The sequence below is a fragment of the Dromaius novaehollandiae genome, chromosome 9 (genome assembly GCF_036370855.1).
Source record: "Dromaius novaehollandiae isolate bDroNov1 chromosome 9, bDroNov1.hap1, whole genome shotgun sequence".
Lineage (NCBI taxonomy): Eukaryota > Metazoa > Chordata > Aves > Casuariiformes > Dromaiidae > Dromaius > Dromaius novaehollandiae.
In genome coordinates this window covers 13973513-14001463 of record NC_088106.1, presented here as the reverse complement: position 1 = coordinate 14001463, position 27951 = coordinate 13973513, and the positions used below count along the sequence as shown (strand labels likewise).

Here is a 27951-nt window from a genome sequence, read left to right as displayed (position 1 = left end):
CTTCATGTTTAATTTGCACATAGCGCAGTGTGACCACAGTCTTGCTAGCAGGCCTTAGATACTACTGCAGTACAAATAAGCCATAAAATAACACTGAAGCAACTGAAGATTTACTGCAACCAGCTTCAAACAATAGGTGAGCTGTTTTCAGTTTTAAAAGAGCAAAAAAATGTTCATTTATGCCGGGTCATGTGCATAACTAACTCTAAAAAAAGAGAAATTAAACTGTTTTCATGTTAGCAGAGACAAAGATTTGTTCAATACTGCATGACTAGAACTGTGGTTTCCAACTCCAGCTCCAAGACTGACTGGCTATATATCTCTCATCAACTTAGCCTTAAGTTTTGACCAGAAAAAGGATGCTTTGAGGCTTAAAACACTCCAAAACACTACCTGAAGTGAAAATTATTTCTATAAAACTGCAGTCCAGATAACATTCTCACTCATTCATAGACACACATACATACACCCCCTCTTAAAATACCTGTGTGTGAGAATTTAGTGCTTATGAAATCCAGGATGGAAAAATCCTGGTTTCACTCATCTCCATAAAACAGATCTAACAGGAAGAGAGAGAGAACAAACCTTCTTCAACCTACATGTCCCTAGACTAACAGTCTGCGTTCAGCTCATCTCCTGGAGGAGATTCCCAACCAGGGGTCCTCTGAATGCCACAATTTATAGTTTTTAGTGAGGTGATGATGTACCCGCAGAGAACCCCCTCTGAGAGCAGCCAACTCATTTCATATGGGGCAGGAAACAGCCAAAAGGTAGGTCACACTTCTGGTTCTTAATGATCTGAGTTACCAATGGACTAATGACCTGCGAACAAAGTCTTGATATCTCATTATCAATTCTTCAGCCATTCTACTCCACAGAGAGTTTACTTGTGGCATGTAAGTTTATCATGAACAAGGTGGATTCTCTTTGAATTTTTTCTTAAATAAAGCTAGAAAGATTTACTTTGTTTTCAGGTAGGAGCTATTAACTTTCGGGGGTTTGAGTACTAGCCTCATCATTGTCCAAAGTCTTTTGGGAAGGAAGTTGAGCTTTGCTATCCATTTGTACAGTGCCTAGCCCATGTAGGGAACGACTGCAATACAAGAAATAATTTCCAGCCTCATAGATTAAACTTTTTCCATAAATATGTTAATTTTTAAATATACTGAAGAAATCTCATAGAGTTCTGCTATACTTAAGAAAGACACATCCCTGATATTCATTATCACATTTCACTCCTCTTAGAAGACATCAGGAAATTGTCAGCTTTCATTTACTGACTGTTGGAACAAAAATAATTCCAAATATAACCTGCAACACACTTTTGTTTCACAGCACATAGGTGATCATGAAGATTTCTTTGCTAAAATGCTAGCTTGATACTCTGTACTTATGTTCCATTAAATGACTTCTGAATCAAATCAGTTGCAAGTAAAAATACGACTAAGTTGACTGCCAGCAATTCAAGCTAAACCAGGGACTTAAAAAACACCAAGAAAGTCACACTGCCTGCTACCTGCTTCATCTGACATTTTATCACGTACAGTAATAATTCCAGAGTTGGAACTTATTAGGTGGTAATTTTGTTTTTGATGTAAGACTTAGATCACGTGAAACAGTGGTAATGTCTGAATTAGGTGACTGACAGAAAAACTCATGATGCAAAGTCTCATCATGCCTTATGTGTATAAGAAGAGAAAAAAGGGAACATGCGAGTCTCCTGCCTCCTGGCACATCTGAGCAGCAGGTGGTCAAGGTTACAGGAGTGTGACCCTCTCTAACTTCTGAAGGCTGCCTCTGCTGCATCTTCATTCATGTACACTCGATATTTCATAGGGCTAAGATCCCAGGCAAAAAGGACCTAGGTACTTGGCTTCCCAAAACATTTCTCCCACAGCTACTGCACACTAGGGTGTGGATCCCATCAAAGCAGTAAGAATCAAACTTTTGCACCCATTTAGACGGTCTTTCAAATGCTGAAATACAGCCAAAATCAGCTCAAAGCCACTTTGCCCATAGTCTTTGTCTCTCTTTTCTCTTGCCTTTGTCATGGCTGGAGATCAATGCATGCACACATGGTATCTTTTGCTCTCCAACCGCTCATTGGCCTTCTCTTTTTCATGCCTCACTTGGATCTGTGGGCCAAAATTAACTCTTCTGGTTGTGCTGAGTCTGTCCTTACAAATTTGCTCTCCTAACCCTACCCGCACGTGCTGTGCAGGGATACCGGCAGTCACAGGACTCCCTGAAAGCAAGACAAACAGGGGTGGCGTGCACTGACAGAAGTGAGACTGCAGAAAGAGGCTCTGAAAGCCATTCACCAGGGTAATTGGAGCCCCTGGGGAGCGGAGGGAGGGTGCCTCCCCTTGCGGCAGCCCGCAAGAGGACAGCTGGATGCTGACGGCGCCGCGCCATGACCTCCCCAGCACAGGCTGCTCCTGGCCGCTGGAGCCCACACGCAAACCCCGGAGCGTGGCTCCGGAGTGAAAAATAATAACAAAACTGCAGTTGCTAAAAGGGTCTCCTTTATATATCTGCTCTTCCTGCTTCCGTGAGTGGTTACATAATAGAAAATGACTGTCGGCTCATCAGTTGTTGTAAACCTAACCTACTATTTTCTGACCCAGATGTTGTTCAGATAAGAACGTATGCTATCTTGCACCAGAAACCCCCATCTTTAAACAAAAGGCATGACACATCACATTACATGGCAAAATTACAATGCAATTACGTTTTTTTTTAATAATAAGCCACATCTTTTAGTAATAACCTTTTCAGAAGAGATCTGGGAATACATGCAAAATATGCCAACTTTACTTTTCTTTTTTTTTTGTGGTAATTCAGATGAAACTAAAAGGCTACCTGAGTAGATAAAAATTAGATGATTACAGACACGCCTGACGAAGACTGAAATGCAACGCAGAACATGTTTAATTTAGAAATACTAGAACCATTCAGTCCACGGAGCCATTTCAACAGAAACAAAAATACCATGAACTGAAGGAAGTTCAAATTGGTCAACCTAGGGAGTTTCCTCCTCTCTAGCATCTGTGAAGCTATCACGTTCATTCCCATATCTTATCTGGATTTCTACATGCTAAGCCATGTCCTGCTTCTCAAGCAGCAAAGTTAGGGAATGCCTTCAACACCATTTGACACCAGGTCTCTAGTCCTAGTGAAGCATTTTTAGCTGGTGGATGGAAGCCGAAAGGAGACACAAAGCCAGTGAGTGGAAAGGCTGACAGAGCCTTGACAGATCCAATACCAATGCCACTTATCATTCGTTACTCTTAAGTCTGACGCAGCATCTCAAAGCACTGTTGGAGACGAAGGCTGCTCTGTGGGAGGCACTCATACAACTACTATGAATCAGCTCCTGTCTAAAGGACTGTGCAGATTAAATTCACAGCAAATAGGGTCAAGAGGGAAAAAAGTGACTGTGGAGAGGCAAAATGATCTGCCAAAGGTCTCACAGGAAAATGACAAGCAGGAAAAGAACCCAAGCATCCTGCTTGCTGGCCTCAATCCTCTCCCTGCTCTGCACCACTTCTGCCATTATGAAAGTCTGGGCATACGATCACATCTGGTAAATACGCACAAGAAAACCTACAGCTCCTGAAGTGTCAGCTCAGAGACTGATCAAGGTCATTGAATGACCAAACTGAGAAGTTTCAATGGGAGCATCTTAGGACATCTCTTCTCCCGGTATGCATCCCTTCTGGACACTGGAACTATGAGAGGACACTGCTGTGGTATCAGATACATAAACTGGTGGCCCCTTTGGTAGCTCTGAGTGCTTACAGTAAAATGCTAGCAAAAGTTTCTTCCCACCAGTCAGGGAAACTCCTCTGCTGTGGGGAGTGACTCAGCTGGGATATAGTCCAGAAGGCAATAGGAGATGAGGGGCCCTGATGGCTCTTTTCCAGTCTTAATCAGCACTGACTGCCTGACGATAGAGACTGATAAGCTGCCAGAAGACATTTCTTTCTATGGGGCTTGAAACAGTGGTCCAGAACAGTTGTGATTTTTGCATTTTCTAATGCAAAATCAGGGGCTTTAATGCCCCATGTTGACCAACAAAAAATTTTGACAGTTTCATCCTAATCTCTTGTCAATCTCCATTTCTCTTCCCCCATCCCCACCCAATTCCACTCCACAAAATATTCTTTTTTCTTGAACAAATCAAACATGCCTATCTGTGATAGCACATTTCAGCCCTGTGGAGGGTTGTGACAGAGAGAAAGCATCCCTACTGCACAGTGCGTAACACATTTGGGAATCCTTCCTAATAAAAAGGGATTCAGTTAAAGACAACCAACTATTACAGATCAGCAACTGAATCAGCAGTAAGGAGAGAAGAGTATCCTAGCCTTGGGAGACTTCAATTTGCAGATCTGCCAGGGACTTCCAGGGCAATGGGGGCAAGTCACTCCATCACCTAGAGAAGGGCTGTGAGAAGAGACACGCCAAGGATTGGAGCACTTAGATGTAGTGTGGCAGTATGGCACAGGTAACTTGGGCAGCATACCCAGCATGCTTGTTTAACTCCTAACAATTCACATAGATTTTTAAAAAATTATTATTTTCAGTGATGATCTTTCCATGCTTAAACACTGCCATGCCAATGGCAACTAAAGGACTTCTCAGTGACTACATTTTGCTGCTGTGGTGGGCGCAGGCAACCAACAGCCACAAACTGTGATCGTGCTGCTCCAAAGTGGGTCTCCAGCACGTTCCTTCTGCCTCTTCATCAAGCACCTTGCCTTTGCAGCGATGCAACATAAGCCAGGTCAGGCTACCAAGTCTGTGTGCTTGGGTGATTTCCTTCTAGGGTGATGACTGCCTAGAACAATTCCCTTGTGTCTGAAAACACCTTCAGTTACTTCCACCCAAGGAAGCTGCAGAGACACGTCCTGGGGAACACAGGCCCGCTGGAACCACAAGCTGCCCTGTGCCTGAATGCAGCTCCGCCAGCCTCTCGGCAGCACCAGCCAGCATTATCAGAGCTAAGAGCAACAAATCTTTAGTGGCCCCTACTCCTCCTCCCTCCCCAGGAGCCTCCACACTGCCCACGCTGACTCCAGAGGCAAGATGGCTTGATCAAAACCAGAAATATAGAAAGTAAAACTGCAGAAGGAAGATGGTTACAGAAACGATCCAGAGTGCTGACGGGCCAAGTAAAATGACCTTTCTCCAGCCTGACAGTTCAAATGTAATTATTCCAACAAATTATTTTCATGACTTAATATAACGCCTTGCAGCTTTCTAGCAAGGTTAATTAGATTCCTCAATTCAAAACCTATCTGCTCTTAACCAACTTTTAATATGCTGAAATCCAGTTTTCCAAATTCAAACTAATAAAAGTGATTAGCTGACAGCTATCTGGTATGCTACAATTACCATGGCATTTAGACCTCAGGCAGAAGATATTTAATGCAAATCAGAGTCAATGTCTCTGCCCATTTGTCCTTTTTCTGATTATTTGATCAATGTGCCATATGAATCTTGTACGATCCACGCTACCACACTAAACAAATAAAGAATAAAGGCAGAGAGATTGGTTCAAACAGTTAACCAAAGTTGAAAGACTCTTTTTTTTCCCTGCCACACTCAATTTCTTTTTTCCACATGAGCATAAAGTTACTGAAAGGTACCAGGCTGACAGCTCAAGTAGATCAATGTTTACCTCTGACATAGCCAGAATTAGTACAAAACTCCCTGTCTGCACTACCATATCAAAAGGCCTCATCCACTGTGATCCCAAAGGCCTCTTTCCTGCAAGAGTAGCTCAGACTGAAACAAAGCTCAGAGGATGACAGCAACCCACCTCTGCTTTTATCCAACCAGAAAAAGTGGCTGTGCCCCAGGACTGCTGTTTTTGTTTTGTATTCCTCTTGGTAGGTTTGTAATTAGCTATGGGTATGTCTCCCAAATTGCTGCATGGAGCACAACATGCTCAGAGAACTGAGGAGGAGTTCAGGCAACACGTGGCCTTTCTGCACATCCAGAAAGCCAAGGTTGGAGGCTTTGTTTCCAATGACCCTCAGTGGCACAGACTCAGTACAATTATAAGATCAGTCAGAGCACAGCTTGTAATTAAACATCACCTGCCCGAGCTAGAACTGGAGTTGTTTGGTTTTACTCTTCCAGCTTGCATCATGATCACTCAGTCTTTGATCATGCTACTGTTCATAACAACAACACTGGCAAAATTTCTGAATGCTCTGGAGCCTGCTTTCCATTTCCTTGTTTCCTGTTGAATTAAGAGCTAGTGGCATGGCATTAGTCTGACCTCACATCTGATAATCAAATTGATGACCCCATGTTGAGAGACTTTATATCCCAACCCCTTGAGCTATGCATCCCTTCTGGATGAAAAAGATTTGATGTACCACAGTCCCTAACAGAGCAGAGCCATCTTAGTGGTATAGTATTAGCATGCAAAACCCTAGCTTTTCAGCTTCATAAATACAAATGCTAAACAAAACTAAAGCTCCACTTCAGGAAGCAATTTCTGAGCTGTGAGGAAAATTAATCACTAGAACAGCTTATCAGGGTAGGTGGTTGACTCACCATTGCTAGAAGTCTTTAAGATAAGATTAGATTTTTTTTTTTTTTTAAGTCATGATTCAATCAAGTTCCTGGGAGAAACTGGGAGTAAGACATTGGGCTGAATAATGGCAAGGTTCTCTCTGACCTTGGATCCTGTGAATCTCCACATTGTCTGTTCACCTGCCCTTCTTCTTGGGCTACAGGGAGAATGGGTTGGGCTTCAGTCCCTCAACCTGCTCATACCACTTACAGCTCTGCATTAAGAAAATGACTGTAATCAAACCTCATGCTTCAGGGCTTCAGCCATTTGACTGAAGGGAACAGGAAAAAGGTTTTTCCCCCTTTCCTGTGTATGCTAATAGCTAAATACATGTTATGCTTGTTTGGTTGTTGCTTCCCTTTTAAAACATCACAGAATGTGCACAAATGCATATGGGGCAGAGGTGAAGTCAAACACAGCTCTACAGTGGCACAGAAAATGCCCTCTGGTTATCCTCCCTTCGGTTAGTCATTCTGGCTCACACCTTGGAGCTATGCTAATCACCGGCTTTGACAATTATCAGGGTTTGTAGAGAAGACATTCCAGCTGTGAGGGGGAAGATGAGATGCAGAGGGTACTGATGGAGAATGTGGCTGATGTCCACCCCATCTCGCGGGGCAACGTTTGATGGGAAGATCTCAGCCTTCTCATTTAATCAAATCCTTGTCACTGCAAGGTCCTTGTTCATTAGTGCAATCTTGGTCTCACCTGACTTTTGATTTAACAAAATCACTGAAGTCTCTTTAAGCCAGAAATGCTTGGTCCAACTAAAATCTACAGACCTAGGGGGCAATCTAAATGAAAATTTTAAGAAGTGGTGATAAAAAGGAAGGCAAAGATGACAAAATGAATGGCCTCCCCTGGTCTTAAACTCTACAAACTACAGCGATTTGTTTCCTAACAGCTCTATCACCCAAGCCTGTAAGAAACTAAACAGACAGGGGAAACGTATCAAATATGCCCAAGTCTCTTGACTTCAGTGCACAGTTCCGAATCCATATCTTTTTTATATGAGGTAAGATATATACTTTATACCTATAGACGCCTGAGATAACACATTTATATTCCATTTAAGATGGAAACCACCTGCTAATCTTTTCCAGGAAAGAAAGATGACACAGATACAATGAGCCAATCGGTCCAGATTCGTCTTTCCTACATCTATTGGACCCAGTTCTGGGCCAACTGGTGTCCATGTAAAACCAACCTGACCGACTCAAAATGGATTTCCTTTTGATCTATGCCAGTATACAAGAAAACAGAACCCGTGCCTCAGGAGCAGAATGCATTTATACTGCCAGGGTTACTGCAGGTGCAATGAGAATGGGCTGGGCAGACAGGCAAGACAGCGTACCATATCTGAGTTCAGCCTGGTAGTCAAGAAGCTGAGGACAGATGGTGTCAAAATGAACCAGACACTGAAAAATTCAACTTTGTAACCAGAAAGACTGTTTACATACAGCAAATGAGCACGAGATTTATGCTGAAATTACAGAGAAATTCCTATGGATGATTACACTTTCAGCCCAAGCAGAGAAAGCAAATCCATCAATATGAACATTGCTACATTAACAGTACAGCTGTCAGGTCTCCCCATTACAGAACCTGGGAAATAGAGAAAGGGCCTACGGACGGATTGATTCATCAAGACATGGCAGTGCTCACCAAAGTAGTCATCGGAGGGAGGATTCTCCATGTCATACAGCATTTTCTTGGTCAGATGTTCCAGCTCATCCTCAGGCCTGAAGGCAGGAGTGCTTGATGCAGGCCCAGAGCTTGGATACCCGCTCTGAAAAAAAAAAAGGACAAACAGTCTGTGATGTGGTATAAAAGCATTCCCCCACACTAAGATGGTCTACTGGCTGTTCAGTTTTAAACTTCATTCTTTGTCCTATTTTTGCTTTTTTCAATACCCGAGGGATTCATGCAAGTAAACATCCCATTTAATGTAATGAAAACGGACACCTAAAAACATTCAGTGAAGTGCTATATATCCTCTTAGAATGAGAAGTGTTCTGTGCCTCATAATTAGGTGTCTACTGGGTAGCATATAATAATAAATAAAGGAGAAAATTATTCCAAGGATAACTCAATACAAACATTTTCCAACACTGAAAAAGGTTTTGGAAGCATTTCAGTTTGGATTTGGCAGAAGCTTCCACCATTTAACAACACAACAGAAAAGATGCTAAAGCAGTCATTCCTACGCTGGCGTAGTATATGGACACAGATAGATAATCCCTAACTGCTACTTATGTTCTCTGCTTGTTTGTTTTGACACAAATTCTGCTATTAACATTAGTGAGAGCAGGAGCTGGTCCACAGATTTTTAGTACTACGAATACAAAGGTTTTAATATGTGCTTAGAACCCAAGACCTCTTCGCCTTCATGTGCTAAGAGTTGGCATAAAATATTTGCAGTCCATCTCAGTGAACCGTCTCCCCGAAAAACAGCAGAAGTATGGGCATATTTTGAGAAGCACAGAAACGTTCTGGTGCCTAAGAGTTTCTTAGAAAAAGCTAAGTTTGGTGTGTGCAATGAGGAACTCGGTCATTTCAGGATTAAAAGATGCTGACGACAGCTTTCCTTGTGTGCGCTGCTTTCCTGAAAGGCTTGCATGTGAAAATTAACTTATTTATGAAATACAGCATTTCAGTAAAGCAAGTGATTTAATTGATTAATTTCTGCTTTCATCAAGGATTGGACCTTAGACTCCAGTCCTATGAATGTTAGTCTAGAGGCAAGTAATTTTCCATGCATCATACCCATAAACTGGAAGAAAATGCAGAATCACTGGAGAAATAAAACACTGGTCACCTATAGCTCACAGAGACTACATACACCTGATATGATATATCTTTATTGAGCCAGTCATTTTCAACAGAGAACAGCAGCTTCACAGCGTTGCAAAAGAATTAACTAAATGCTTTCATGCTTTTTTTTCTTTCAGGCAAGAAGGAAATTTCAAATGAGATATCAATCAGTGTAGAGTGCTCAAGACCGTGCTTAGCAATACTTCAATCAGCCACTCTAAGCAACCAAACTCCTGCATTTTCCTGACCTTGTCATACTTAATTTTTCTAAAGCCCATGCTAGGCTGCACACCACCATGCTCCTCCCTTGACCTACCTCACGTGCTGTGCCCATGGGAGCACAGCAGCATGAATGCACGTCTTTGCGGCGCTGAATTTACTGTGCACATGCAAGACATAGTTGCGCCTGCTGCCCTCCCTCCACGTGCCAGGGTCCCCCGGAAAGAAGGGCACCTGGAATAAGCCACAGACTGGATGAACTTCCCTGGAGGGCTGTGTCTGGTCTATTTGCCATATGTTTAGCAAACAGAGGTTGGACCTACCATACATTCAGGTTTTCCCAGAGATATTTTCTTTTTCAGAGGAAGATTTTCATCTGAGCAATATCCAAAGATTTTGTGCATTTGTCCGGGATTTCAAGATGCCTAGCAGTTGCTCTGAGCAAGCTGTTGAGCATCTGGAAATCCTGAACATCCATTCACAGCTCAATAAACTCTATTGTACAAATGCAACTATGCTGACGTGTTTGAGCTACCACCAACTTATTTTTCCATATGCGAGATAAGCCTGTACGGTGCACAGGACTTGCATTTGCTCTCTAAGTCAGGTAAGTGCCACCCTCATGGGATATATCATTCCGGACGAGGTAAGGACACCCACGTGACTAGGAGTTTTAGAACCAGGTACTTGACCCAGCACACCCAGAAGCCCTTGGCCAGTTTTTGATGGCTATTTTTAGAAGCCCAGGAGACAACTGTTTCATTAAAAATAATAAATAACATAACCCTAAAAAAAGGCTTATTAATAGGCCAATTAAAGCTGCCAAATGTAAAGCATTTAATCTTGGAAGAACCGTATTTTTTTCCTTTGCTCTCTTGCTCCTAAGAGCTGATCATGAATCTCGCCTGAACACATATTTTAACACAGCAAGTGCAGCCAAGGATTTATTAGCCTGAGAAATCAATCAAGCAACTGAGCCTCTTAAAATATTATTCCATCTCTTGTGCCTGTTCCAGTTTCCTTGCAGAAAGGAATGATCATTGCCACCACGACAACTGAGACACCTTCCCTAGACTTTTCATGGACTTTTACCCTTGGACCTTATAATGTGAATGGACACAAAAAAGATGGCATGAGGGGCTGCCTATTCCCAAAAAGGGAAGCGAGAGGCATAGAGGTAAAGTGATTTGCCATTCGTCACACGTGGGATCTGAGGCGAAGACAAAATCCGTGCCCAGACCTCGTTAGTCTTCGTCCAGTGCCATAACCACAACCCACCCTTCCTTTTTCTGTGGGAAAGCACTGCTGAAAACGCAGCTGCCAGCCGCGCGTTGTCCCCCAGCACCGTCCGGCATCGTGGCCGAGCACGCAGCATTTCCAGGGCGCAGCACGGCCCCTGCCAGCCTGGCCTCCCGCTGCCCCGGGGCTGCCTGCCAGGTTTCGGCAGGGTGCTCTGCTCCTGGGCACACCGATGGGAAGCCCTCTGCCTCTCCTTCGCGCCGGCTTCCAGCACCCATGGACCCGGGAGCTGGTCGTGCCTGCTTGGCTCAGGGCGCCATTTGAAACCAAAGGCCGAAATCTCCATATTTGAAGTTCTCCCTGACTTTCTCTGTTTTTGGAGGCCACGCTTGGAGGCCTCAGACTCACAATAAATAGGCTGCGCTCATATTTCTTAGCTACACCGCACATTTCTAAAGTAGGTGAATTTCTTACCTGGTACCCAATGTCAGCAAAAATAACAAATATCAACCATAATGTTATGAGACATTTTAACTTATTTTGACTAAAATGTTGTGCCTTTTTGACCAACATTTAAGCAGTGCTAGGCACATCTTTTTCTTCCTCGCACGGCACGCGCTGACTATGTGCCTCCAGGAAAACACATTTTATGCATATGAACATGCTGTAGAGTTTGTTGGGACATGCACGCACACAAACACAGAGAGAAAAGTGTATCCTTAGTCTGATCTAAAATGCTTGTTTCAGCAAAGCAATTTCCTTCCTCCTCCTTTGTTAGGTCAGGGTAAAAATATAACTCTGGCTTTCCTTAAAAAACAGGGTTTTGTTGTTGTTTTTTAGACTTCGTCTATTCTCTCCTGATCTGTACATTGATCAAGGCTGCCTAGAAATCCAATTTACTGTCTAATCTACCATAGTGATCTTCATGTGTTCTCCTCTTTCCTCCATGATGCCTCAATGCACACACAAAGATATACTGCCTGAGCTACAGACGGCCCAGATTTGTGGTCTGTGCAGAACTGCAATGCGGGCCTCCCGAGCCTTTGACCATCATTTTGTCTAGCTAATCCCAGCAACACCAAAGATGATAAACTGCCCAGTGAAAACAGAAAAGAGCCTTGGCCTGCAAAGAGCCAGCAGGGAGGATCGCACTTTGGTAGCAGGAGCACCTGCGTTCAATCCTCGGTACTGCTGCCAACTACCAAGCCACCTTGGGGAGTACCATGACAACCACAGTCGTACTTGCGAATGCATTCATGAACACTGTACTGACTGCTTCATTCACGGGAGGCCTAGGAAAATGCCATCATTCCAAGGGTTAAACCCTGCAGTAGAAAATATCTTCATGCTACGAACAAAAGGAAGTGTGTTAATTGCTTGTGCTGCTCTCAAGAGCACTGCAACAACAGCTCATCTTCCTCATTAAAGTTCAGTTCCTAAAAAGCCAGGTCAAAAGAAGCAGTCGCGTGGAATCGCTGCGTGATTATTTTGGTACACTAAGTTGACACTTGCTTCAGCACTTCTTTGGCATGTATTTTTTTCTCCAGACCGCACCAGTAACCAACGGTCTCCGATTTAACGGCTGCCCAGAAAGAGGGAGCTCTGGAGTTAGCAAAGTGCATTCTCCAACATGAACATGCCCCATCCATACTCACATTTTTACCCAAATAAGTAAAAAAACACTGTGCAAAATCAGCAAAGAAATCTAAAGATGATGCTGTGATGAATGCGCCATCACTCAGAGTACACTGTATGTGGTCATTTTTCCTGTCCATTTGCAAATGATGTACAAGAGGTTTCTTCTCTCTGAGAGAAAATAACTTCAATTATGTGTTCCCAATTACAGAAACATGGAAATTATCTTCTTTTCAGAAGGTAGAATTAGCCCAATTTGGAATTGAAAGGCAGCCAGAAACATCTCTCACTGATACTTACTTTCCCTTTCATTTTTTTCTCCTTGTTCATCTGCATAAAGTTAGCACTTCCCTTTCACTTCACTCACCAAAACTGATCATCAGTTAAATAAACAGTTAACTGACATCTCAGCACATTTTATTCAATGGCCTGACAAAGACCATACTTTTCCATTAAAGTTATTGACTGTCCAAAACAATCGCAAACTTTCAGACCAGAGAATTCAGCATGGTGCCACATCTCTCATGAGTCGAGCTCCCAAAGAAATACCAAGATTGCCTGCAGCTGCAATTCAGTCTATAATTAAGGCCAACTGATTCTTCTTAAAGAGAAGGTGCACTGGAAAAAATATTTCAATTCTTGATTTATTTTCCCACTGAAAAGTTACAGCTGCCTGAGTGCATACAGATTCCTCAAAAGACTACTCTGCCTAGAGTCCCTGAGCCATGAACATTCCTGGGCTTATTCCTGGTAGGAGAATAATCCATCAAGTTCCTTTGAAGAAGCTGCCCTGCAGGAGATGATACCCACCGACAGCCCATGACCTCCTGCCCATGCAGGCGGACTGAAATTGCAAGTTTTCGGGGCAGGCGTACCTGAGCTCTCCTCCCAGATGAGCCACAGGTTACCTACTGCCTACCTGCCTCCCAGGGCACCCAGCACCAACTGCTTCGCAGGAGCAAACCCGAAATGCGGAAGCGGGCAGTCCTGGCGGCAGAACCGTCATTTGTTAAATGCTGGCATGCTTTGAAATAGGACAGTTTTGTAACTGCTCCAAAGCTCTAGAGGATATTTTTCTTTATTTTTAAACTTCATTCTTGTAACTCTATCCTTACTTGGTCAGCTATACTCATTCCCAGCGCTATTCAAATCCTGTGAAGCTCTTGGTTTCAACAGTCTCTTGTGGCAATGAGTTCCACAGACTTTTATGTGTTAATAACATTAACAATAATAGAAAAAGCTTTTTGTCAGTTTTGACATCGCAGCCTGCAATTTTTGCTAAATGTCTCTTTTTTAACATTCTGAAATAGGGATGCAGACAGGTGGAAGGGGAGGTATCTTGTCTGATGGTTTCAAAAGCAGGACAATACAGCTGGAATGCAAAAGAAGTTAAGTGAATCACTACATAGCAGATTGGTTCCCAGAACTTCTGAATATTAGGCTGCTCATACAAATGCCTATTTTGGCACTCTGGAGCCCAACTTTTAGCGTTTAGCTCATAAAAAAACTTGGTCTCTGTGTACTGATGCTGAATTCAATAGGATCAACATATATGCACCTTAATTACTCTGTTAAATAGGTTTAACAATATTTCCCCACTAATTTATCAGTGCACGCAAAGCCCTCCAAGCTTCTATGATAGAAGTGACTACACAGAGATGGTGTGTTTCCTTAATCATCAAGCACAGCAATAAATGAGCATGACTGTTTTGTCCTTGGATTGTTTATATTCTATTATATGGAAACAGACAAAGTAGGTTTTCTTCCTATTCTTCATGTTCTCACTAATGCTTTGAATCTGAAAGGGCCGGTTGCTTTTGCTGGGTGTTATAAAAGTTAGATAATCTCTAAATGCCACTGTCTGGTGCTTGCTTCTGCACTGAGCATGAATGTGTTAAATGATAGCTTCCACTTCTGTGGACAGTCATTTTTCTGCTGGACACTGTGGTACGTTTATAATAGTCAAATTAACAGGAGAACAAGTAGACTTTTGCAAAGCAATACTGGCCATTGCTAATTAGAAAAAGCAAAACAACTAATACATTTTGACATGTTATTTCAGGAAACAACAGATTTAAACTACATTTCAAGTAAGATTCTCTATAAAATGCTACATATTGATGTCCCATTGCTGCTTATATGTATACACGGAAGCAAGTGCAACGGTGCCTGGTTTTGCTTATGGCCTTTTAGCACTATCATTACACAAATATGTTTTACTTGTCGAGGCTTATCTCATATGAAAAGGAGGGGTGGCTGCTTTGTTTTGTGTTTTCCTATCAGCCCCATTTACCGTGGTAACAGATACTTTAGACACTTTTTTAAAAAGCCAGGACTGCCTGGAATACAATGTACAAGCTGGATGATACTACTGAGAGGGGGAGTGGGGCATCATCTTGACATGAATATATTGATAGGGAGAATGCATCATTTTAGCCCTATGTTTTTGGCTGGAAGAGCTTGTTCTGCTTCATAAAATTACATCAGGGGGCCCCACATTTACTTGCCTCTTTGTTTCACGATTGAAGGCTTTATTCTATTCTCATTCTAACTGCCTGCCTTGCCACCACTCTCTGGGCTTCAAGTCAAGAGCTCTCTCATTCCCATGTATCATCACCAGCAGTAAAGATCATATAGCCTGCTTATCAACTTGCCTTGCCTTATGTCATAATAATGCAGGCTTCCAGTGGCTGCCTTCAAAGTGTTAATTAATTAAGCATTATATTTACTGCTATCAGCAAGTCAAAATCTGCATTTCAGAGTAGGTACCATAAACATTTGTAGGAGATGATGTTCTTAAAGTCTTAGTCACAAGCTGCATAAGGAAGTGCTGTAGATGGGTCTGAATACTCTTCTTGTCATCTTGGCTATACATCTTGGGTACACAGCAGCGTCTAGAGCTTTTTGCCAAGGAAGATGATGAGCCTCAAGATTTATACAAAGCACATTTGTGTAAATCCAAAGCAGCACTACTGAAAGAAGCAGGGCTGCTAGGGAATCTGGTTACAGTGAGTGCACTCTGAAGCAAGGCTCATGGTCTCCCCTCCAGCCAAGCTGCACCCCCATCTTAATAGGACAAGCACAGGGGGACACCTAAAAACTGGAATGCTCAAAAATTCATTAGGATGAAAAGAGGTGTGTTTCCTCACACAGTACACAATTAGCCTGTGGGATTCATTGCCACAACAGACCACTAAAAGCGAGTACTCTCTAATCAAAACCTACCCTTCCAGAAAGAGCCCTAAAACACAAGGAAATAATACAGCTTTGTTCTTTTTTAAGTTTTTCATTTGCAAAGCACTTCACAAGGGCAGAGCTCAACCGTTTTTTACAGACGACAAAAAAATGCACCACAAAATGGGCTTAGTGGCTAGGGCAGAAGCACCCACACCTCTGGTCCAGTGCCTTCTCTGGTGGACCACAGTGACAAGGGATCTCACCGCCATTCACCATATGGTGACAGAGGGTTGACAGGGTATGAGCACCATCTGCCCTGTGGTTCAGGTTCATCGCCTATTCAAAAAATAGGCTGTCCCAGCTGCAGTGCCTTATCAGGTAACAAAAACAGAAGTGGTAGGGCATCACTTGTGTTTTAAAAGAAAAATAAATCTCACAATTTTAATGATACTAATTTTGCATGTGAAACTTGCATTCATACTGTATTAACAGTTTAAATATAGCTTTCTTGCCAGATGCCTGAATATGCTAGAAAAGATACTTAAAGTATGCAAATTGGGTTTCTGTTTTAATACACAAAGAAACTTAAAATCACATCACTTTCCATCAACAAGACAGGTTTCAATCTAAGCTTTTTTCATGTGAAAACTATAACAGCAAACAAATGGTTAACCAAATGTGTTTAACCCATTATCTGTAGTCTCATTTTTAGTCAGCCATGACATGGGCCATTACACTTCCCAGGACACTAGTGACTTAAATGAAGACTACATATTTTGCTTAACATTAAAAAATTATATATATACATTACTGTAAAAAAGCTTCTCAGTTTGGAGAGGGCACAAGGTTTAGCATCCACAGAATTGGAGGACAGGATTCCTGAGTTTTATCTTTAGCAATATTCTAAACCAGTCTGATCCTGCACCCTGCTGTTTTAAATGGTGTTCATAAAGCTTGGCTGTCTCAAGAGAGTTTGAGAGTCTCAATGAACTCATGATTACAAAATGCTTTGAGATCCTTGAATGGAAGATGCTGAATGAGTACAAATTATGACTATTATTAATTATCTTCAGTTGCCAAGTTGCACCTCTTTCAAATCACATGTGTCTACGTTTTGTCTTTTAAGATTACAAGGTCTTCAAAACAATCACTGGTCTCCCAACATGCCCTTCAGCTGCCCAGGAGGTGTCTTGCTTTATAAATAAAAATGATAAGAATAATATTAACTAAAACAATAGTGTGGCAAAAGCAAATTCTGTTCCTGCAGGATTCTATTTCTTTCTTTTCTCAGGGTAGAAAGATTTCTCCATTTTACTCATGTTCTGATATCAGAATCATTTATTCTCTTTTTCTTATGTGTAGTTGCTTTCTCCCTAAAAACTTTGCTGTTTTTCTTTCAGGTTTGTATAGGCCATGTTTCTTGAAGTGGTTCCTGTAGGGTCCCAACCCCTTTTAACAAAATGAGTACAAGTTCCTTTGGAAAGCAGATGGGGAGCTCTAAACACATCACAGAGTATAAGCTTTGAATATGATCCTCTGTTTGACTTTCAAGACTCTCTCAGGTGACTGAGTCAAGGGAAAGGAGGCAGAAATTTAACAGACAGTCCAGACATCTGGATTCTGCCCAGACCATCTAATTGTGCTTACTCCTTAGCTGAGCCATGCTTTAAAGATGACAAAAAATATTCACAATGACACCTTTTCCAGTGATACAAGAGAAAAGAGAATTTGCAAGTAATAATGAGAAGATTGCTATTCTTCAGAGTCGAAGGGAGAGCTCATTTGCTTGCACCTCCAGATCTTGTGGCAAAAGATCATAGAGAAGTGTATTAAAAGGGTACTGATATAGCTCAAGACTATGTAAAGTAGTAAAGATCAGAATTCATTCCCTAATTTCTGCCTCAGTTAGAGCAATTTTGTATTTTATACCATCTATGTGGATGGGTTTGATGCTGAATTGCTTTATACCTTTAAGAGACTGAAGCTTTATTGAATTTAAAACAATTAGTTTTTCTCATGAAGAACCCTCTGCAGGTATCATTAGGTTGTCTGAATCCTAGCTCAGCCAACTAGCATCATGAAAAATACCGTTTGCAAAGATGCAGTATTTAATTAACGAAAAGCAATTGCCCTGGCAGCTCACAGTAGTTCACAGGTACCATCTCTACCAGCAAGCCCTGCCCTTTCTGTATCTCCTGCCCAAGCTGGGATAATGGGTTCTTAACAAAATCAGCAGATTGGAGTTGATCATAATGACTGATGATTAAAAACTTTTAAAAGATCCCTTTCTCCTTCTGTGAAACAGAGGTGCCCACCACAAGCGGTCAGTTTGCTTGCAGACCTAATGCTTCTTGCCCACGTCAGTCGGGGAAAGTGTTTGCCAGCAAGCTCACAGTGCAGCTCGCATCCACAAGGCATTAGCTATCCACTTCCAGGTGCTACTATGAAGCTGAGTAGTGTCAGGCAGAGGATGCGACAGAAGTTACATTGGTGGTAAGGAAAGAGGTGGTGAAATTAAGCATTCCCATCAGGAGCAAAGGAGTAACACAGCACAAGAAAAGAGTCTGGACAGAGTGAAAGGCTGCAGCCTTCAATGAACATCATGCCTGAGCAGCATTTACTCTAGAAGAGACTTGCACATGTTTCACTATGAATTACCCCACCATAATCAGAAATAATATTTTCAGAACACAGCAGTGCCAAGTTCTATACTGCACTTAGGGAAAAAGGCCAGGGCAAATGCCTATCATGCGGAATATCATTTATTTCACCCAATGTACTTATGAAAATGATCTCTCATTTGGCTCACAGCAATAGAAATTTCTCAACAAAGTCATAATTCTTCCATAATACGGTCCAGGGCAATTAAGTATTACTCAGATAAAAGCTCCAGGGCTTCCTTGAAACACTGTCCCTGCTCAGGAGCTTCCCACAGTCAGCAGGAGGTGGGAAACAAGAAAAGGGCAGCAAGAGATGAGGAATGATTTTGCATCATTGGAGGGAGCCACACATCCCACATAGTGGTAAAATCATGGCCGACAGGCAAAGAAGCAGGGGGTCATCAGCTATTGAAAAATGTTGCAGGAAGTCTGACCATGGATATATGATATTCAAGTGGTCTCAACCTTCTCCATGCAACCTGCAGGCACCAGAGTGAAGATCTGAGGTTGCTGTGGTACTTATGGTTGTTGGGTAATCCTGCTTGCAGAGAGGGAAGGAGATGGCATTTGGAGGAAGAGAGCCACGGGAATACAGAGGTCAAGGTCAGAGCTGGAATGAGGGCTCTGACAACATGGGGAAAGGGAGTAAATAAACTTTTTCCAACACAAAAAGAATAAAAAGGCAGAACTACAAAGGCAAGAGAGAAGTGGCTGGAAAAGAAGAAGAGAGGAAGGACAGTCAGAAGGCAGTATGCAGTCAGGGATTTGAGACAGACCTCAGCATCAGAGGAGAAGATGTAATGAGGCACAGAGCAAGGCAGAAGAAAGTGCAACCTGGCTAGGAGTGTCCAGAGCTGGCAAGACCCCATGAAGAGATAGTTGTGTGCACCTAGTGCATGAAGGAGACAGCCAATGGTTTAGGGAAGTAATGTGCAAAGGAGCGGGATGAAATGGAAGTATGGACTAACAGCATCCTCACAACAGGAAGAAAGGAAGCAAGCAACAGCAAATGAGAGGTTTCAGCATCAGCCAATTTCACTGAAACAGCTCCCTGTAGGAGAGCTATCCAATGCTAAACAAAAAAACCACTAGTCTCAGACTATGGTGTTGGTTGGATGCCTCCGGACGTGTGTGTGTGTGTGTGTGTGTTTGTGTTGGGGTATCAGGGTGCATGGAGACTCAGAGAAGAGCACTATACCTTCAGTCTCACTCAATCCCTGCACTGAAAGCCTACGTGGCATTTAAAGAGCAAGTAGTTCTCATGTTTCCCCTTCTGCACCGAGTGCATGATCCCACATCCACGATGGGGGCACTTTTCAGCCAAAAGGAGAATTGCTTTGTGGTCACAGTGCTCCAAATGCTAAGTGCATAGGTGCTTTCGCTGTGGTGTTTGCTCTGTATATTGCAGAAATAACTACAGCCACCAAGCCACATCATGTTAGGAATAAAGAACAGGGATAGGGAATTCCTTGCTCAGCCCCAGAGCCAGAATGAAATGCAGGATTCCTGGGATTCTGAGCAATTCTTTCACTCCCTAGTTCCCTGCTTTGCCCTTGGCCTCTTAAAAAGCCCCAAGGTCATGGCAGCCAGAACAGGCCGTGCAATAAATCCGAATTTCCCCAGTTGCAGCCTCCGAGACTGCCACCAGCCTGAGGGCACAGCCACTGCATTGACATACAGACCTAATGATCTGCACTGTTCAAGGCATCAACTGCTTGAAGATACTTGCCCTCTTCAGAAGGCCATGCTCAAGCTGTATTTCTGTGCTCTCTTTAGTGTGAGGCTGGGACTGACTCTGAGGAGGTCAGGAAGAGCCTGATGACTCAATAAATAAGAGGCACTTGGGAGAGTTAGCAGAACTGACAGCTCAACAAGATCCATGTTTAGCTGTCGAAATATTCCTCCATGTACAGAGATGCAGCTAGGAAGGCTGTCCGCAAACCTCCTGGGCTAGAGGCAAACTTATCTAGCTAATTGGTCAAGCGGTAGCTCATGCAGAATGGAGGGAACTAAATGGCAGCGGCATGTGCAAGTACAGCTGAGGAGGCTGATGGCTGTGGCAAGACACAATGTGGTGCCTGGACCACTTTGATATATTAAAAAGATCACTTTGTCCATGAAGAGTTTTCATGTCCTGTTCAACTACAACAACAGCAGCCCCCTTCTGTTTTTTAATGATTAAGCAGCTTGCAGGTTGACTGAGCAAAGGCTAACGGGGAAAAACAAAAAGATATATATAATTCTGCTTGCAGTATTTACTTAAAAAGGACGGGCCAGACATTCAGATGGTGCAAATCAGAGTCGCTCCAGGGAACTCGCTGATTTACACAGCAGCGGAGGATCTAGCTCAGCATGCCACAGTGAGCAATGTACTCAGGTGTACATCGGCTGCTCAAGAGGCATTATTTGAGTCAACAAGATTGTCCAAGCCTAGGCCAGCCTAACTGCAGCCCACTGAGCTCTCAGCTGCATTCCTCTTTCATAGGAACATACGTCACAGGGGGAACACAGACTCCCAGGCTGCCAGACCAAGAGCAAGCACTGTAGATGAAGACCCACCCTCTCTGTGGATACGGGTGACTGAAACCTGCTTCCTTGCAGGTGACGCTCTTGGGCTTATTCATTAAAGTCCCTGTTTCCAATGGTGGGGCCCTCTCCTCTTCACCTCTCTCAGTCTGGCTTTCTTTTACTCCTGCTACCATCTGTCAGCTCAGGCTGACCTGTTCTTCAGTGCTGCCCTTCGCCATGCTCCTTTTCAGGAGCCTGCTCCTCCTTGGAGCCTATCTCCAAGAAAGCTTGCCTCTTCCACTGCCCTCTCACATACCATTGTATTCCAAGGGCTAAGCAAACTTCAAAAGCAAGCCAAGAAATAAGTTGCGAACGTCAAACTCTTTGCAGCCTCCTACTTCTCCCTCTCCCCCAAGACTATGTTGTCTCTTTTCCATGTTCTCTTGATGTCCCACCTGCCCTCTGTATTTGTTCTACAGTATTAAATAGGGGACTCAGCCTGACTCCTTGTGTAGCACACACATCTGAAAACTACCCATGCATCTGAGAGTGTTTGCAACATAGAGGAAAAGAAACAGTGAGGACAGCAAAGTTCTGGAAGAGATCGCCTGGAGAGAGGCTGTGATTTCCATCACTGAGGCTTTTCAGAGTAGGAATAAACAGCTATTTGTGAAGAATGGTTTAGACAGGGTTGATCCTGTCTCTCAGCAGCATACAGATCTTCAAGTCTGTTCCAGCCTTGTCATTCATGCCTCTGTGACTGTGACAGTGGTTGTGGCATACTTCGCAACAGAGACAAGCAGAGCTAGCTAAAGACCCTATGGATCATCTTTAGGGCTGAAGCTGTTTTCAGGAAAGGAAACTCATGTGCAGTTTGAAGTTACTTTATGGCTTTGTTCCAATCCCTAAATCAAAGAAACTTTGATCAGAAACGGTATGACAAAAGAGGAGGGCCCTAAATAGGCACAGTGAGTGCCCTTCTTTTACCATCTCCAGATGTTTTATCTCCAGCTTAGACTGCCAGTGCATTGACTAGCTGATGTGAGGTAACGCACACTCACGGTGCCCACTGCGCAGGCTGTAAACGTTTTTATTAGAGAAATGGAGGGCTTGTTTTGTCCAGGTTCCTGGGAATGCCCACCTGGCACTTGGTGCTAAATCTCCATTAAAATCTCACAGAAGCTGGACAGGATGCAGCGAGTCTGTCCATGAGCAGTGAAACGGCAGGAGAGGAAGCATTTGGAAAGTCAGCATAGCTGCCCCAGACAAGATGGCAAAATGCTCAGTGTGTGTTGTACAAAGACCCATGCGTGTCTGCCGTGGATGGAAAGAAATGAAGTTACTCCATAAACATCCATACAAGCCCATTCCTGCAATAACGCCTTATGGGGGGAAAAATGGCAGGGGAGCTATCTAATCTACTCATTTCAAAGTCTTTAAGCCACAAGATGGTATTTACTAGCCAGCACCAGACAACGTTCAAGCAGGAGCAGAAAGTCACTTTCCTAGCCCTCCCTGTGAATTGTTCCCATCTGTGCAAGAGAGCAATCCAAAGTCCTTATGCCCATGACAGCACTGCAATCACACGCTTCATTTTTTAAACCCAAAATAGCGCGAGCCAGACCACTGAGAGGCTAGTACATCACATGCAGCTGCGCTGATAAAAAAGACACATTCCAAATGCCTCTCTCCAGTGTGGCAGGTTGCTAGGGAACATGTCGAAGCCACAACACAGGCAGATTTCGCTACCACTTGCTGGCTCTTTCCCCTCTTCCCACCTCGCTCTCGCTGTGCCACTTTCTTCACCCTGAGGGTGCAGCTCTTCCTGGCTGGAGTGTGCAAAAACAAGTCTGCCTGCAACAGTGGGGCACAATCGCTCGGCGTGGGTTCCCAACGAGAGACAGCGCTCCAGCCTTGGATTTTCAAAGGCAGCTAACTGATGGGCTGAGAAAAAACAGTCTCGCCGTTTTCTCTAAGTCTGCATGTTATTTCGTTCAACCTGCACTACGATTAAGAGTGGACAGCAAGCCCAGGTGGTGCAACCAGCCAGCAGGTTGTCTTCATGGGAGCCCTGCCAGCTTGCACCTGGTATGTCCCGGTGCCCTGAATGTCATGCTGTGCCCTCTGGTCCCCTCATCTTGGATTCCTCTTTCACCCAAACTCACGGCTCTTCTGGAGGTTACTGCAGGAGCCAGCACAGCTCTTTGAGCTGTTCCCAAAGCTCCATCGGGCGCGTAAGGGAAGGGCTGCTAGAGAATGAGATGGGAGGAAAGGAAAACCTCCACTTTCCAAAGAAAGTACTGGAGCTAGGAGAGACCAGTGACCACGGTGGAAAGGAAAAGCTTTCCAGTATTAATCAATGTTTAAACAATTTGACTGAATGATTGGGAAATGCAATGCTCCTTACTGAAGCATTAGAGATTTATATTTAGATGTGTGGTGTTTTTTTTTCTGGGTTATTTTTAGCTAACAGTTGATGTTAGGCTGGCAGTGGCTGGTCTCAGATCGATGAGGCTCTCCCATGATGGCAGCTGGGGGAGAGATGGCGATCCCAAGCCAGATCTCATTCACCTGTGGGATGCTGCTGACTGCTGGAGCAGCTCACCATGGGAGGAGGCACAGAGAGAGCAAAGTGGGGTCTGTTTCTCCAGACTTTCACTCCTACACCAAGGCTGTGGGCCTGGTCAAACTCCCTTCAGGGCCAACAGCGACTCACAGTTAAACTCTTAAAGCAGCAGGCAGGAGACACCTAACAAGTCTGGCAAAGTATAACTCTAAGAAATAGCAAGAGAACAGATTTGGAAGTGACTTTGAGAGATCACTTAATAAACCTCCTTGTCCCAAGAAGGAGAAAAACATAGTATGTGTTTGAGGACTTTAATTCCTTAATTGAGAACCTTAATACCTTAAGTCTAAGGGCTGAGGAAGAAGCATTTCATTTGCCCAGTAATAGGACAGCACAAATTTGGGGTCTCCACAGAACCAATACTCACAACACCCTCTAGACAAGAGGAAACTCATGAAATCTCCCCAGCAGATCAGATCTCTGGTTTCCACCCACCACAGTGTCCTGTCTCCAAGAGGGACCATCACTAGGTATTGAAGCAGTAGAAAATACAAGAAGCACAAAATAAAATACTAAATATTATGTCAAAAGACTATTTCCTCCTTGACTCCAGGTTATTTGTAATTAGACTGTGCTTTGAGGTAAGAGGATTTATGTTTCTTCTCAAAAAAAAAAGAGAATCTCATGCAGTGAGACAGCATGCATTCTTACTTCATGACAACCGAGGCAAGGACGGTCAAGGTCTCTTCCCGAACTTCGCTCGGTGGCACAGCAGCAGCATGCCAATATGTAAATATCCTCTACAGATTTTTGTTCTGTATCATGTGCTACGCTCCAGATCACACAAACAAGGATGATTCTTGTTTCATGAGGGAATATAAAGTTGGATGCAAGTGTGCTGACTCCTGTAGATAATTTGCCCTACATCACTGGGTCATCCTCTGATGACTTGGTGGCACGACCTTAACAACACGATAACAGTGCCAGTGTATCCTATAGCAATGGCGGGAACAACACCAGCCCACCTTCATTTCCCCTTTAATCGACATTTCAGAAATGATATTCATCTGCAGAGACATGGTAGGTTGATACACGCCAGACCCAATTTATTCCTCAGTTCAAGCCATATGGTTCTAATAATAATGGCTAATAAAGGAAGAGTATGTTTTCACCTGTAATTTTTCAAATCCCATCAAAACGTGGTGCAACACAGAACACTGCAGGCTGCAGCACAGCTCTAGCACATGTGCTCAGCCACGTTTTGCACTGCTCTGCACTTCCTTGGCTAATGGCCCTTAATTAATATGCACAAGCAAATCAGCATCAAGGGCAAAGAGAAAGTGGTGCTGCTGTAATGTGTTTGCAGAAATAGTACCTTCAATTAAAACAAACAAACAAACTATGCAACTGCAAGTTTATTAAAAGTGGGTTTTGGGATCAGAGCCCTGTAACAAGCTTTGGAAATGACCAGCAACATAGGACATCAAGTTATCTAATGGGTTTCTGGCAATCATTTTACTTCAGAAATAAATTTTCCAGCAGCATGGAGGCAAACGCTCAAGGCCAACCTTGACATCTTAGTCTTGGCACGTCTCAATAACCTCTGCAGTTAAAATCACTCATTGGGCACTTCCAGATAAGACAGCCTGTAGATTTCTCACAGAGGGAGATCAGCAAGAAGCCACCATAGCTAACTCAATAAAGCTTAATGGAAAGGAAGCAAGGGAAACGGCTGGTACTAACACCCTGATCTAGAGCTAGGGGATTTCCGCCTAATTTATTGTGGAAAAAAATAACATTCACCAAGTCATTCGCAGAGTACACACTACACACTATGTTCAATATAACAGCCTGGCATCATCTGACTCCAAATGAAAGCGCAAGAGGATATATTTATACTGCACGTGACTCCAGCCTCCAAGAATGCACCTCAGGGCAGCAGTACTGCGGTCCTTTACCCAGTGGTGCTCTTAGCCTGCCACAAATGCTGTGCTAATCTGACACAAAAGCATAGGTGTGCGCAGCCAGGCTAGCTGCCTGGGCTGGGGGCGCCGGGGCTGGTTAACAACCCACAGAGCTTTGCAGAGATGCGGCTGGTTGCACCACCAGGGTGCTCACAGTCTTCCAGTCCCCTCCACAGACTCCCTGAGCGAGCCTGAGGGGCCAGGCAGAATCGCCCAGATGCCTTTCAACTTGGGGAAGAAAAAATGAACAAGCTACGGAGGCTGAGCTGACAGCCCCACAGCTACCTGTGGCAGAAAGGTGCCCTTGGAGGTCCCAGCAATACACACAATGCCAGTGAGGATGCAGAGATTTCACGGTTCACCTTTGGGCTAGGCTAAAGCTAGGTTCTCTGAACCAGACAAATCCAACAGAGTAGAGAGACTTACTCCCAGGGACTGCGGTGAGACAAAAAGCCACTTCAAAAGGATGCTTTTTAAGTGAAAGGCAACACATGAGACCTACACTCCTATGGACAAAGAGGGGCTAGTACAGGAGAACTCCAAGATACAAGTCTCCATTGAGGTCCATGTCATGAGTCTGACTGTACTGTACAAACCACCTGAAGAGACAGTCCTGGTGTCTAAGGGCTGCAGAATAAACAGGATCAGACTCGAATCTCTTATCCGATGCATGTCCAATTGTCCAGGATGCCTCAAACTTCAGTACAGCACCTACAAATTAATTCCCTCCTTATTGCCAGGCTTATTTTTCAGCTCTATAGGAGCTTAAATCCATTATTTTTCATCTCATGGGACTGAAGACCAAAACCCGCTGAAAAGGAAAAGAAAAGGATGTAGGTCTGCCTTCTCAAGTCCTTGAACTGGAGGATGTCTCCAGCTGACAACTGTGTACATCTCCTTTAGATCCAGAAAAATTTCTATCTACAACAGGGACATTTTGCCCACAAAGTGAATCTGAATCCCAGAAACCTATATTCCTCTCTTAGGGGTTGTAGTGCCTGATACACATGATCCCTACTGAAACACATCCAACTGGGGACACTTCTTGTTAACATCACAGACAGAATCATCATTAAATAGCCAAGCCCTCTGGACAAAAAACACATTTCCATGTTCCTAATGATCTGAGAGGCTCACTTCAAACTACACATTTTTACTTGAAGGTAAAAAGATCTTTTTTATCGGGAGCTTTAGGATTCTTAGATCAGATTCTCTCCGACACCCGCACTCTCTGCTCCGTGAGTACTAGCGCTGGTGTGCTAGTACTAGCTCTAGTACTAGAACTAGCTGACGCACAGTTCACGTCTGCCTCCACTTTGCATCCCATGCACTTTCCTAAAGCTAGCTGCTGTGTTTTCAGCAACCTGAGAAGAAATACTTGTTCTCTTCATAATTAGATTCACAGTAAATGCGGGAAGTGAAGCAAAAAGAACACAATGTTCAGAGCTGCCACTCATGGTTAAATAATTAGTCAATATTACGCTCAAATGCTGCCTCCAGTGTTCATGCCAATCTGTACGGGGAAGCATTTGTCCTTACATTACTTTGGCGCCTCATTTCAGTAATTTCTATAAGCTGGCAGCCGGCATCAGTAGAGAATGGGTCACACCATTGCTAATTCAGATAGATTACTAAATACAAATAAGAACAGAGAGGGATTAAAGGTGGTGAGATGTTATAAAAGCTGTGGTAAGTAATATATGCAAGAAATCCTTTCACCTGATTTTTATAAAGTAGGCCTTGTTTCCAAAAAAAAAGGGGGGGCTAATTAGTTTATAATTAATGCAGAATCATAATCCTATTTGGTCGACATGTCTGTGTATTGTTTTCTTATACACACAGAAGCACTATCAGTTCCTGATGGGAGGCATTCAATTGCTTTTCCACAGTGCAAAGGAGCCAACTCCTTTTGCTCAACAGTCAGTAATAATGTGGGCACTGAGAGGATCCTGACATACTTCCCCAAACTGGAAACATCAGTTGACCGAGGTATGGCTTCATCTAGATATTTATGTCATTCCTCCCCGTGCGACATTTATTACAGCTATATTTTTCTCCACAGCATTTGTGTATGCTAGAAGGGTTTCATGACGAAAGGAGTCATGATGGCTTACAACTGATCTAAAGCTGAACGTGATTCTCTTGGAGTGCTAGATGATGCCTGAATTGATGCTGTTGGCTGTTTAAATAAGCTAACTTAGAAAGAAAGGATGAAACATTTTAAGAGCAACAGGAACAAGTACAGACTAACTCCAAGAACACTCCTGCATCATCTATGCAGACTTTTAAAAATGCTTCTGTCAAAGGAATGAGGACTATGTCAAGATTTACCTTAATCATCTAGAAGTTGCATGACTGTCTAGCTCATACCTGGTTAGGCTGTAGAAGTTTCACTTCCATCTCTTGCCATCCAAGGGCGGGAGTACTACAGACATGAATGAAGTTACTCTGTTGTAAAACAGAGGCAAGAAGAAAAGCCAGCTCTGACACACAGCTTCTCTCACAGCTCTGCTGGACTACGAAGAACCTTTCTGCAAGCTGTCCACAAGGAATAACATTATGATCTTTGGAAAAAAT

At 43.4% G+C, this 27951-nt stretch overlaps 1 protein-coding gene across 12 annotated transcripts in view; it reads right to left on the bottom strand.

Annotated features, from left to right (window-relative positions):
* The window catches only part of LPP (LIM domain containing preferred translocation partner in lipoma), a 367548-nt gene that overhangs the window by 76955 nt on the left and 262642 nt on the right, over positions 1-27951 (bottom strand). For all 12 annotated transcript variants that reach the window (XM_064516781.1, XM_064516778.1, XM_064516782.1 and 9 more), the window contains one exon: positions 8258-8381. In XM_064516781.1, coding sequence (XP_064372851.1) covers positions 8258-8381 — 124 coding nt within the window. The remainder of the gene's footprint in view (positions 1-8257; positions 8382-27951) is intronic.